The sequence below is a fragment of the Castanea sativa genome, chromosome 1 (assembly GCF_040712315.1).
Source record: "Castanea sativa cultivar Marrone di Chiusa Pesio chromosome 1, ASM4071231v1".
NCBI lineage: Eukaryota > Viridiplantae > Streptophyta > Magnoliopsida > Fagales > Fagaceae > Castanea > Castanea sativa.
Window position 1 is genome coordinate 18,464,524 of NC_134013.1, and position 12,271 is coordinate 18,476,794.

General features: G+C 32.9%; 1 protein-coding gene across 1 annotated transcript; it reads right to left on the reverse strand.

Annotated features, from left to right (window-relative positions):
- Nucleotides 1-9,727: 9,727 nt before the first annotated feature.
- On the reverse strand, nt 9,728-10,391 carry LOC142622124 (uncharacterized). The gene is made up of 2 exons (XM_075795554.1): nt 10,194-10,391; nt 9,728-10,080 (listed from the first exon to the last, which is right to left on the reverse strand). Exons 1-2 carry the CDS (start codon nt 10,371-10,373, stop codon nt 10,021-10,023), a joined length of 240 nt encoding a protein of 79 aa, XP_075651669.1. The 5' UTR covers nt 10,374-10,391; the 3' UTR covers nt 9,728-10,020.
- Between the last annotated feature and the right edge of the window lie 1,880 nt (nt 10,392-12,271).

Consider the following 12,271-nt stretch of genomic DNA (forward strand, 5'->3'; position numbering starts at 1 on the left):
AAAGAAGTGCTCGAACGCATGAGGCACTTAACTTCTCTCTTGATGTAATAAATTTAAATTTATACCGTTGTCAACTTTTTAAAAAATAAAAACACACATACCATACACACAACTTATTTTTCAAACACCAAAATATGTTATTTAAAATACAGTACCAAACACTTTTTTTGCTTTATGAATACTATAAATACGTGTTTTTCACAACACTTTTTAAACCACATTTATCACATAATTTTAAACAACGTTACTCAACTTCCTTTACCAAACGAGCCCTAAATCATTCAATTAGAAATCAAAAATAAGTAAAAATCTTCCCCGCCAACTCCAAGCTTTTTCATAGAAGCACCTAAATTCTGCCACAGGCCACACCAATCACAAAATCACAGAACTCCCTTCTTAAACCCACATCCAAACGCACACCCCCTAGTAAAATCTGAAGCTTGTTCAATAAGATATTGATCTCACTCATTTGTCTTTTCTCCTTTGCATGTGTGTTTGTCTGTTTGTTCCATTGCTCTTCTTGTTTTAGATTTGCTCTTTTGTTTAGATGAATGTGATGGGCAAGTCTCACAATAGATGTTTATTAAGTTAATTTGGGTTATATAAACAATTATAAAGAGTCATATTTGTAATTTGACTAGTTGTTTTAGAAAATAGTTATTATTGCTTTTTAGTAAGGAATTATTACATATTTATGAGAGGAAATCTCATAGGTATGCAGGCGTTGTCATGTATTTTACTTGTACAATTGGGTTTGGACAGTGACAAATATTATCATAGTCAAGTAAGTAAGCTGTATAGCTTGGGAGCACCATATATTGCACAGATGTGTTGAGTTCAACATCAAACCTTTACTAAGTTGATTTGGGTTATATAAACAATTTCGAGTAATCTTAACTATAATTAGGCTACGTATAATAGTAGATATGATTAGTGCTTCTCTCAACTGTAATTAGACTACGTATAATAATAAATATGATTAGTGATTCTCTCAATTCATGATAGAAGTAATTATTATTTGTATGGCAAGAATTAGAGAGTGCTACTGAGCCGTAAAGTTCTTAGCAAAATTTAAGGCGTGAGCTACAGAGATGGTGTTATCCTTTGATTTATTAAAGGGTAAAATTGGGTTTTCAATAAAATATGTGGGCAATTTGGTAATTAAACTTTAGATCTAACAATAATATTTATTAAGAGCGCTTGGGCTTTTGCAAAAGCAACTAAGAGTTATCCACTCATAAAGTGCTCATCCTTCACATTTCAAAATACAACTTTTTGAAGAAAGCAACTCTTAAAATCATTATCAAATGCACATTTTATTTTTTTGGTCTCAAAAAATGCGTTTTAGCTTCTAAAAGTTGAAACAAACGCACACTTAACAAGCTTTGCTAGCTTTGTTAATTGGTTATTGAATTCTAGGTTGAACTTAGGTTGCGTTACAATATTAGGCCCAACTCACTTGGGCCCAATATATCTTGGTACTGCAATTGTATTATGTATTTCCTAGTATTGTTTATACCTAACTCTCGTACAACTATAGGCTATTTGCACAAAGTAATAGAGTATATTTCTCTATCCTTTTTTTTTTTTTTTTTTGGTGAGTTATGGTCCACTGGCCCTCTTAACAAAGGTGAGGAAAATATTAAACTTGTGGATGTTGGAAGTATTTTTGGCTGGAATTTGGAGCATATCTCTTTCTCCTTCCCTAAGCAAATTATTTTGGAAATGAAGGCAACTCCATTCCCCCTCCTAAACCATGGAGTTAATCGTATATGTTGGCAGTCCTCCCCTATTTGTGATTTCAAATTTAAAAATGCTTATCGTCTTGTGTTAGAGGAGGAGCATGGTAGGAGCTTTCCTCTGTTTAAAGGAGGATAGGTGTGGAAGGTTCGCTCTGCCCCGAAGGTGCAATGTTTTCTTTGGAAATGCTGCCACTTGAGCATCCCTATCCGAGCCACCCTTAGTGATAGAGGTATGCATTTAGATCCAGTCTGCCCTGTGTGTAAAGTTGAAACTGAGTCCATTGAGCATGCTTTGAGGGACTGCCCAGTGGTTCAGAGTTTTTGGAACTCCTTTTCTCCACCAACCCACCATTCTCTTTTCTATGGAGCTAACATTATTGATTGGCTCCGTCTGAATTGTCAAAGCACTCGTAAATGTGGGGTTTCTGAGATTGTTGGGGTATTATCTTCCCTATGGCTGTGTGGTCTATTTGGCTTCGGCGTAATAACATGGCCTTTGAAAGGCTAGGCAATCACAGAGATTTGCAAAGCCAGACCTTAATGAAAGCTGCGGAAGGGGCTTATCTAGGCATTAATGGGAAGCATGCGTCAGGCCGAGTAAGAATTCAGGTAAAATGGACTCCTCCACCCTTCCATTGGTTCAAGCTGAACTCTAATGGGTCTTTATTGGGTAACCCGGGCCTAGCAGGTAGAGGAGGAATCATTAGAGACAGTGTTGGAAATAGAGTAAAAGGATATGCTCTGACTATTGGGGTCACCACGAGTGTGGCAGCGGAATTGTGGGCCTTAAGGGATGGAATCCGCTTGTGTATTGCTCTCAATTTTCTTGCTATGGAAATAGAGTTGGATGTGAAAGTTGTGGCTGATCTGGTAACTAGTAGCAGCAGCAAATTAAATAGCATTGATGTTATTGTGTCTGACTGTAAAGAAGGCCTTAAGAAAATCCCCTTGTTTCAGATCAAGCATTGTTTTAGAGAGGCTAATAAGTGCGTTGATGCCTTAGCTCGTCGTGGAGCTTTACTTCCACAGAATTTTACTATCTTTTTAAGCCAACCCCCCCACCCCCGGAGTTGTAATGCTTATTAGCTTAGATGCTGCTGGTTGTTTGTATGACAGAATTGTTTCCTCTGTTGTAGAGGCTTTTTAGTTCAATGAAGTTTTCTTGTTGACCCAAAAATAAAAAATAAAAACTATTGACTTTTACTTCATGGTCTTAAGTTCTACTCTCAGGGCTATTTTTCCCTCTCTCAAGTTTGAGGGAATCCAAAGTAATCTTGTTGTTCAGATTTTTGGTAATACTAGTGGAGATTGCACGGGAAGGCACGTGCTGCCGTTTGAGAAAATTAATATAGATTTTTTTTATTGAAGAAATATGGAGTCATGTACTTAAATTAAAACAACTATTTGAATATCTATTTATTATGACAATTTCTTAGAACCTATTTACTAAATTAATATTTATTCACCAAAAAATGCTACACAAAATGATAATGAATGTCATCATATTTCCAAAATATTTAAATTTTTGCAATGAATGATAATATATGCTACAATTTTTTTTGAAGATCTTCATCAAATTGAATACTTGCAATCATCTACAATGATATTTTGTTATTCATATTTCATTCTTTATCATCTTATTTTATGAGTCTAACTACGATGTTTAGCTTACTTATTTTTAATGAACACCCTTTTAAGCAAGAAAAGAAATTAAAAAAAGAACAAAATAACAAAAGACATCTATCATCAAAGTTTCTATTAGATTAAATTATAAGTCTAGAAGATTTAAACCTAATAAATTAGTGTTATCTAGGTAACAAATAGAATACCATATATCATCATTCTAACTTTCCAAGTATTACTACCAGTCTACCACATAAAATTCAAAGTACATGAAGAATTTTTTTGGGACGTTAAAATTTAGTAGGAGTAGTTTAGACATTGCACAATGGAATATTTTAGGAATTATAATATTTCGTTAAGGTTTAACTAAGAGAGTAACAATAGGGGTATATGCTCATTTACAAAATATAAAGGAGGAAATTATTCAACTTTAGTTTAGGGGGGAATGAAACTATCCCAGACATAAAGGAGGAAAGTGCTACTTCGTCAATTTGTGTGTGTGTGTGTGTGTGTGTGTTTTTTTTTTTTTCTTTTCTTTTCTAACTTGAAACAATATGTTAAAAAAAATCAACCTAAAAAAACTATCCATAAAACAATGAATTTTAATTCAACAAATTGACTAAACCAAAAAAGAAGTCTAGAAACATAACAAAATGTCACGATATTTTTACAATACCTTTATTTTTAGCTATGGTGGGTCCTGGTTTGATATTTTATTATTTTATTTTAGAGTAATATTATATCCACAATATTTTCAAAACAAATTTTATGTGATAAATTGTTATTGGTTTTAAATTGGGTTAATTACTTTTAACTGTGCCTTAAAAAAAAAAGTCAATTGAAGGAAATTGTGCCTAAAACAATGAATTTTGGCTTACCAAATTTGACTAAACAAAAAAAGAAGCCGTGGAACACAACAAAATGTCATACAAAAAATAAGCTTAGGAACACAATAAAATGTTACAACATTTTCGCAATATTTTTTATTTCTAGCTATGGTAGGTCCCAGTTTGATATATATATATATATATATATATATATATATATTTAACATCCACAATATTTTCACAACAAATTTTAAGTGAAAAATTATTATTGGTTTTAAAATTATGCATTAAAAAAAAAACAAAGAAACAACACAAGAAAATTGCGCGTGAAACCGTGAATTTTGGCTCACCCAATTTGACTATACTTTCATTTTTAAGATCCAAAAAGTTTTTTTTTTTTTTCCATTTGAGAGAAATGCTACATCTATAACATTTTTAAAACAAATTTTAAATGACAAGTTGTTATTGGTTTTAAACTGATCCCACTACTAATATCACTTTTTTATCCATCAAAAATACCTTACCACATAAAATTTGTTGTAAAATTATTGTGAAAATGTTGTGGACATAGCATTTCTTATTATTTTATTTTATTGATCTATATGAAACTGAGATCTCAGCAATTGTGAAAATATTGTGACAAGAAGATGTTATAACATTTTCATAATACATTTATTTTCAGATGTGATTGGTCTCGGTCTCTTATTTCATTATTTTATTTTGACTTTTAAAAAATTGACACCTCAATAATTGTGAAAATTAAGAATTTGTTGTGTCAGTGTAATTGTGTATGCACATATAATATTTATAAGAAAAGACAAAAAGAGCACAAGCAAAACTAGCGTATTGTTTTTTTTTTTTTTTAAAAGGCCGATGAATAGTGCAGTTTGTCAATAATTGTAAAAATATTGTAAGAATTTGTTAAATCTGTGTAACTGTATATGCAAATATACAAAAAGAGCACAAACATAACTGTCGTACAGTAGGGGAAAAAAAGGCTAATAAACAGTGTAGGTTGAACAAACCAAATGCACTGTAGCGAAATCACTGTTTGTGCATTCACGCTTTTTATATATAGATAATGCTTGGAAATGTAATTATTTCTAATTTTGGTTTGATTAGGAATCTAATAAGATTCCTGAAAATATGATATTCTTATATTTGGTTTATTCTTATAAATCTTTATTGCTAATCTTATTTATTTTTTCAGAATATCCTTAGATTTGTAAATACAATAACAAGTCTTTTTTATTAATTTTTTTCTTCCTCCAAAAAAAAATAATGAAAAATAAAATATTAACTATAAATCATGACAAAGTCTAATTATTCTTAATGGCAAATATAATACAAGCATAATGATTTGAATTCTTGCTCTTCAAGGCAATCACAGCATCATGTCATGTTAATAAAAATAACTTTTTTTCAGCATCTAGCTTAATCTATACTATTATTTAAGGGCTTCTTCTGTTTGGATTCCTCATTTTTTAGTTCAAAAATGCCCTTACAGTCCTATATTTAAGTAGAAACAAAACTAAGTACAATTTGGTAAAAATGCAACTCTAACTTCCACTAAAACATTTCTTAAAAAATAGGACCACTCTCCTATTAATTTTTAAATTGATTTATTCACTTATAAATTAGATATTTTAAATAAATATTATATATATAAAATAATTAAATACAGTATTTTTTTCTACAAAATAGGATCACTAAAAAAAAAGCCTCATTGCACGCACGAAGCATGTGTGATGAGGCTAGTGTGTGTATCTATCTATCTATATATATATATATATATATATATATATATATATATATATATCTATATATATTCTTCGCCAAACCAATATTTTTATTTTAATTATCATGAATTTTAAAATAGAAGTTCATAATTCACACTAGTCTCTAAGCCCACGCTCACGCGCGTGCTCATAGGCTCTTCTATTTTTTGGGTAAGGGTTAATTTAGAGTAATTATTATAATTTGGGATTAATACATTTTTCACAAAAAAACCTAAGGGTGTGATGAGTATTATGTGTGGTGAAATAATTTTTCATCACACCCTAGTTTTTTTTTTTTGTGATTAAAAAATGTTGTAATCCCAAATTATAATAAATGCTCTAAATTAATCCTTACTCAAAAAGTAGAAGAGCCTCTGAGCGCGTGCTCAGAGGCTAGTCCCAAATAGGAGATATATAGAAATTTTTTTAAAGTTTTATTTTTATTAATTAAAAGGTAGAGGACTAGGTAAAATTGTCAATTTTTTAAAAGTGTAATGGAATTGAGTGAGAATCTCATAGGCATCTAATTCCTTAGTGCAAATTTGCAACCAAAAAAGTAGAAATGTTAGGGAATCTTTCAACATTTTACAAAAATCCTAAAAGATTACCCTATACTAAATACCCCTAAGAGGTTGAATCACTCCTTGGAATTGGGTTTTTCTTATATTTATATGTTTGACTTTTTTGATAAACATATATATGTTTGACTTGAAAGAGTGTCATTACTCAATATTCATAATGTAAAAGAAGGATGAACTAACTTATTTATTAGCATTTTACTTAACTTGTCAAAAAGAGCTAAAATCAATGCAAGTTTTTGCTGTGTGGATGATGATAGTAAATGGAATATTATGTTAAGAGTTGGTTTGTCCCGACTCCCAACTGCTCACACTGGATAGAGTCATGGACTAACTTATCAAGGACGGTAATTATGCTAATAAGATTAGTTTGGAAGTCCAGGACAAGGCTTAAGCCTATATGTCTCTTGACTTATGTGATTGAAATTAATTTCCAAATGAGGGCACATAAACGAACTCCTAAATGGGTTTGTTAGTATTAATGAGAATACTTATATTACAATTTTTTTCCAGTGTATACGTCTAACTGGTTTTTTTTTATTATAAATTTGATAAGTAAAATCTAAAATTAAATCTGGGTAAAATTTTAAAGCATTAGGAAATATGAAAAGCTTTTGTTTTGACAGTCTGATGGCCTTATGGTGAAATTCTCTTGAAGAATCAATCAAAGAGTTCTCAAATAACATTTCCTCTTACTACAAGAATGGGTAGAGGGTGAAGTCATGGTTCAAAGGAATCAAAACCCACAGGCTGCTGCACTTATTTGTGGTAATACCTGATATAGTAATAATTGGTTAAATTCAAAACGATCAAATTGAAGTCTCGACTCTGAACTATTAAGAGCTGTTATTGATGGTGCACCAAGACTGCCTCCGCAGTTTTAATGCCAAGGATCATTCCATGGGTTGGAAAACAAATATAGGTGTAACCTAACTAGCTTCTTGTTCTATTTTCTATTTGAGCCTGTACCAAAAAAACCTATATTGTATTGGGACAATTTATAATGCTAATCCTATCGCAATTTCTTTGTAAAATGTAACATTATGTTAGGTAACATGATAGAATACAATGAGATTCACATTACAGAGGATAACTTTTGACGTTCATAAGCAGCAAACTTTCATTGACCCATGTATCTACGTGCTAGATAACCCAAATGCTGTCAAGTTCACAGCTGAGATACTCAATCTACCTCTACCTGACTAACCTGACGTGATCTCGCACCATAAGCCCAAAGCTCAAAACCAACACTTTTAAGCTCGTTCAAACTTTCAAACAAAACTTAGAACCATCACATTTTTGTATAGTATTCACCATCATATCTCCAACATAACAATTTTGCAATTCTTGAAAATCATATAAGAAAGATATTTTTAAAACTTCCTAATTCTGGTATCATTTTCATTTTGTTCATTTAAGACAAGATACAGATATCAGTCAACTTGCTTCAATCTTGTTCACAAGTTTTTTTTGGAATAAGTTCAATTTTGTTCAGTCACTCAATAAAAGAAAATCTGCAATTATGAGGAAAGAGCAGAAGGGGAGGTAGGGTGGGGAAAGGAGCAGGTCATAAAAAAGCTAAACTTTACAACGAAAAAAATGTGCTATATGGACTAAATATGCATGCAAAGCTGTGTTGTTGTATTCAAAGCCGTTGAACTCAAAGTTGCATAAAGAATGCATATATTAAATCATCTGAAAGCCTGACTTCCTAACTTAGAAACTCTTCAGCTTCAAATAGAAGAGCCATGAGAGAACAAGCTACTAATGATCCATTATATCCTGACTACTTAATCAACTAGCAAGAACATAAACTGGTGCAAAGAATTTAAACTGGTAAATATGACAGGTACCCTGAGAATCAAATTAACAGCCTTTTGCACTGAAGCATGACCTGTGGAAAAACAACTCTTAGTTGTTTGACATTTGTAAAATCCACAACTACTGCAACATGAATAATATTGAAGCCAATATGTGCAGATTTTTGAAATATCAAAAGAGAAACTGTACCAATATTATAAAAAAAAAAATTAAAAAAAACCAACTCAGATAGCCAAAATAGAAGTTAGTCACTTTTTTATGAATGGATCCATTAAGAAATAGAAGTTGTGAAATTCAACTCAATTGGGCTATAATTTGAAACCCAATGCTGCGAGGGATCTACTTTTGAGTTTATATACACACACACAGCACTGTTTCATCAAAGCTAACCCATAACTCAGAAGTAAGTAAACTGTGATAGGTCTTATATCAAATTGCCTGGATTTTTTGAAGTATGCATTTCCTAGTGATTATGAGCTACTAGTACAACAAACATCGTGATGCAGAACGTATAGGAAAATAGAGATAAAAGAAGTAACAATGGAACAACAAAACAAACCCTAGGCTTCACCACCTAGGATCTGCCTGCAAGCCCTAGGCATCACCACCAAACAAAAGAGGAAGACATTCTCAATCCATAAAATTCTTATTCCAAATCATATCCCTTTCACAATTACAAAAGCAATATTTTAATATGGAAAATACCTAATTAAATCCCTTAAAACTCTCAACACTAAAAAACAATTTCAAAAACAAAATTAATTTCAAAATCAAGAATAAAATCTTAGATTTTTTTAATGCTTCTTGCACCAAAATCATTTAAGATTTTGAATTTGAAATTATTTCTATTTTTGAATTTAGATTTTAATGTTGAGGGTTTTAAGGGATTTAATTAGGTGTTTTCAATATTGGTGTAATCCCCAAACCCTATTAAACTATTAAAATTGTAATCATGAAATCCATATTTGGAATAAGAATTATGATTAATTAATATGTGTTGATCTTTGTTTGGTGATGATGCCTAGGGTTTATGTGTTTGGTGCCCTAAATCTTAAATGATTTTGGTGCTTCTTGCATCACATCAGCTTATGCAGGAAACTGTAAAAACAATTCACTCGCGCATGCACCATTTTTTTCTTTTTTACATTCCCTCAACTACCAAATGGAGCATGTAGCAGATCTAGAAGTAATGGATATCCATAAATGCGCACTAAATAATTAATAATTTTTCTTCCTCCTAGTTTTCTCAGCAACCAAAAAGGGCCTACAAAAGAAAATAAAAAACTGATATAACCCCGAAGACACAGCAACTACTGTTTTCTAGAACTAAACTTGCCTAAAAGAAAAACAACATAGAATAAATCAAAACCACTGAAAACTCAGCAACTATGATACAAGAAACACTCAAATCAAATGTATCAAACTACTATCACATCAACTTGCTTAAACCGTATAAACTATAAAGGCATGAATCAATTAAGTAAATTACATTGCAATAACAATTAAAAACATTAACATTAACATTAACAAATAGTTCAATTACCAAAACTAATTACATAATTTTTTTCTTACATCACAATCGACGTATTAGGGTTTAACCAAAACCTTTGCCCATTTTGCTGAATGAAATTAGACTTTGGAGTGTTAGTTTTCAGTGTGCCTTTCTCCTCTGAGGCTGTTTCTCGGTGGCTAATCTGTAAATCCAGTAGACCTGAAAGAGTGTGAAAAGAAAGGAAATCAGAGATCTGGTTGGAATTGGAGAGAGAGAGAGAGAGAGAGAGAGGTAAAGGAGTAAGAGAAAGAAGTGGTTTGCTGAGAGTGTACCAAAGCGAGGACGTGGGCTGCTATCAGGAGAACCACCATGAAAGGCACTGCGTCGAGAAGCCATGGCCGCGGCGACAGTGAGTGCTGTTCATTCGCCATTTTCTCTTTGTGCGTGGGTGTAAAAGAGCGCCCGTGAAAAGCCCTCGAAGAAGCAGGGCTTTGAAATACACTCCCTTGCATCTAGTTTTTTTTTTTTTTTTGATAGTGCCCTTGCTCTAGTTTTTTTAAAATAATAAATAAAAGTTATCCGTTAACTCCGATATTTAGTCCAAATTTACACCGTTCCTCTGTTAATATTAATATATTTATCACAATTTTATATAGATTGATATAGATGAATTTTGAGTTTAGTTGGCTAAGGTATGGTATTTTTTTCTATCATAAAAATACTGATACAAGTGTTAGACCATTAGCATTAAGGGTGTAAACCCCCCCCCCCCCCCCCTCTCTCTCTCTCTCTCTCTCTCCAAATAGCTAATTTACAACTACATATGCCAAAATTGAGCTTTGCCTAGATGGGTATATTTACAAATTACTGTATATGGGTGGTAATTTTTTTTTTTTTTTGGACATAAAAAAGGCAATATAAAATGATTGCTGGCTTGGGGTTTGAACCCATGCACACATATGCGAAGAACTTAAAATTTCATATTTTATTCATTCTTTCTCTCTTAACTTTAGTCCCTTTCACTTTCAGACACACACACTCTCTCTCTCTCTCTCTTGAATGGCAATTTCTCTCTCTTTCTCTCTCTTGAATGGCAATTTGGGTGACTGTAGATTGGTGGTTAGGTTGTGGATCAGTGTTTGGAATTTTCTTTCCAAATACCATTAAATATCAAAAAAATTAGTTAGTTGTCACGTTTCAAAACAATGCTGTAAACTAGCATCTCAAGTTTTAAAAACTCGATTTACAAGATAAAACTCGAGTTTTTAAGTCTCGATTTGTAAGTGATAGAAACTGATGTGGAAGAAAATACATGTGGAAATCCACGTGGAACTCGAGTCTCTAAGACTTGAGTTTTACTTCTTTTTCCTCGCTCGGTCAAAATTCCTGCAGATCAAACTCAGAGAATCGCCTACTGTTCTTCCTCTGTTCTTCGTCCCTGTTCTTCGTCGTCGTGTAGATCAGACTCAGATCGTCCAATCGCCCACTCAGATCTGTTCTTCGTCGTCGTGCAGGTTAGACTCAAATCGTTCCTTTCTTCGTGCAGGTTGTCGTCATGCAGGTCGTTGTCATCTCCATCTGCTTCAGATCCAGTTTTCTCTAGGCCGTCGTCTTCTTCTTTTTGATCCAGATCTTCTTTTCCTTCTCTTCTCCGCCTTTTCTCCTTCTGCATCTGGAAATCTGCTTCCATGGAACTTGAGTCTCTCAAACTCGAGTTCCACGTGGCTAAATTCTTCCACACCAGCAGTAGAACTCGAGTTTGAGACGCTCGATTTTTGTCATTGATCTCGAGTTTTAAAAACTCGAGATGCTAGTTTCCAAATTCCTTACACACTCTCGTTAACTTATTATATTCTTTCTCCCTACTGCGTTAGCCTGCAAATTCCCCCCAGTGTTTGGGTGAGTGGCTGTAGATCGATGTTGAGCTTCAGTGGTGGTGGTGGTTGGCTCAATTGGGTGTTGTTTCAGTGGTGGTGGTGATGGGGTGAGTTTCAATGGTTGGGCTAAGTTTCGGTGATGGTGGTTGTTTAGTTGGGTGGTTTGGTGGTGTTTTAGTGGTGGTGGTGATGGATGGGTTTCAGTGGTTAGGCTAAGTTTTGGTGGTAAGTGGTTGTTGGTAGTAATGAGATTGTTAGATTTGGTAGTGGTTGGTACCTACGCGGGTTTGATGGATAGAGAGAGAGAGGAGGGGACGAAAGAGAGAGATGGGAGAGAAGAGAGAAATTGAGTTGTTTATATTATTTGATGGAGGTAGTTTATCTATACTACTATTTAATGGGCTTTACTAGCTTGGGATCCTCATTTTCATGGTTCAAAAAGACCCCCACATCCCTAGGTTTAAATAGAAAGAAAACTAAAGGAAAATTTGGTAAAAAAAAAAACTCACTCCCATGTAAAAAATGCCATACAT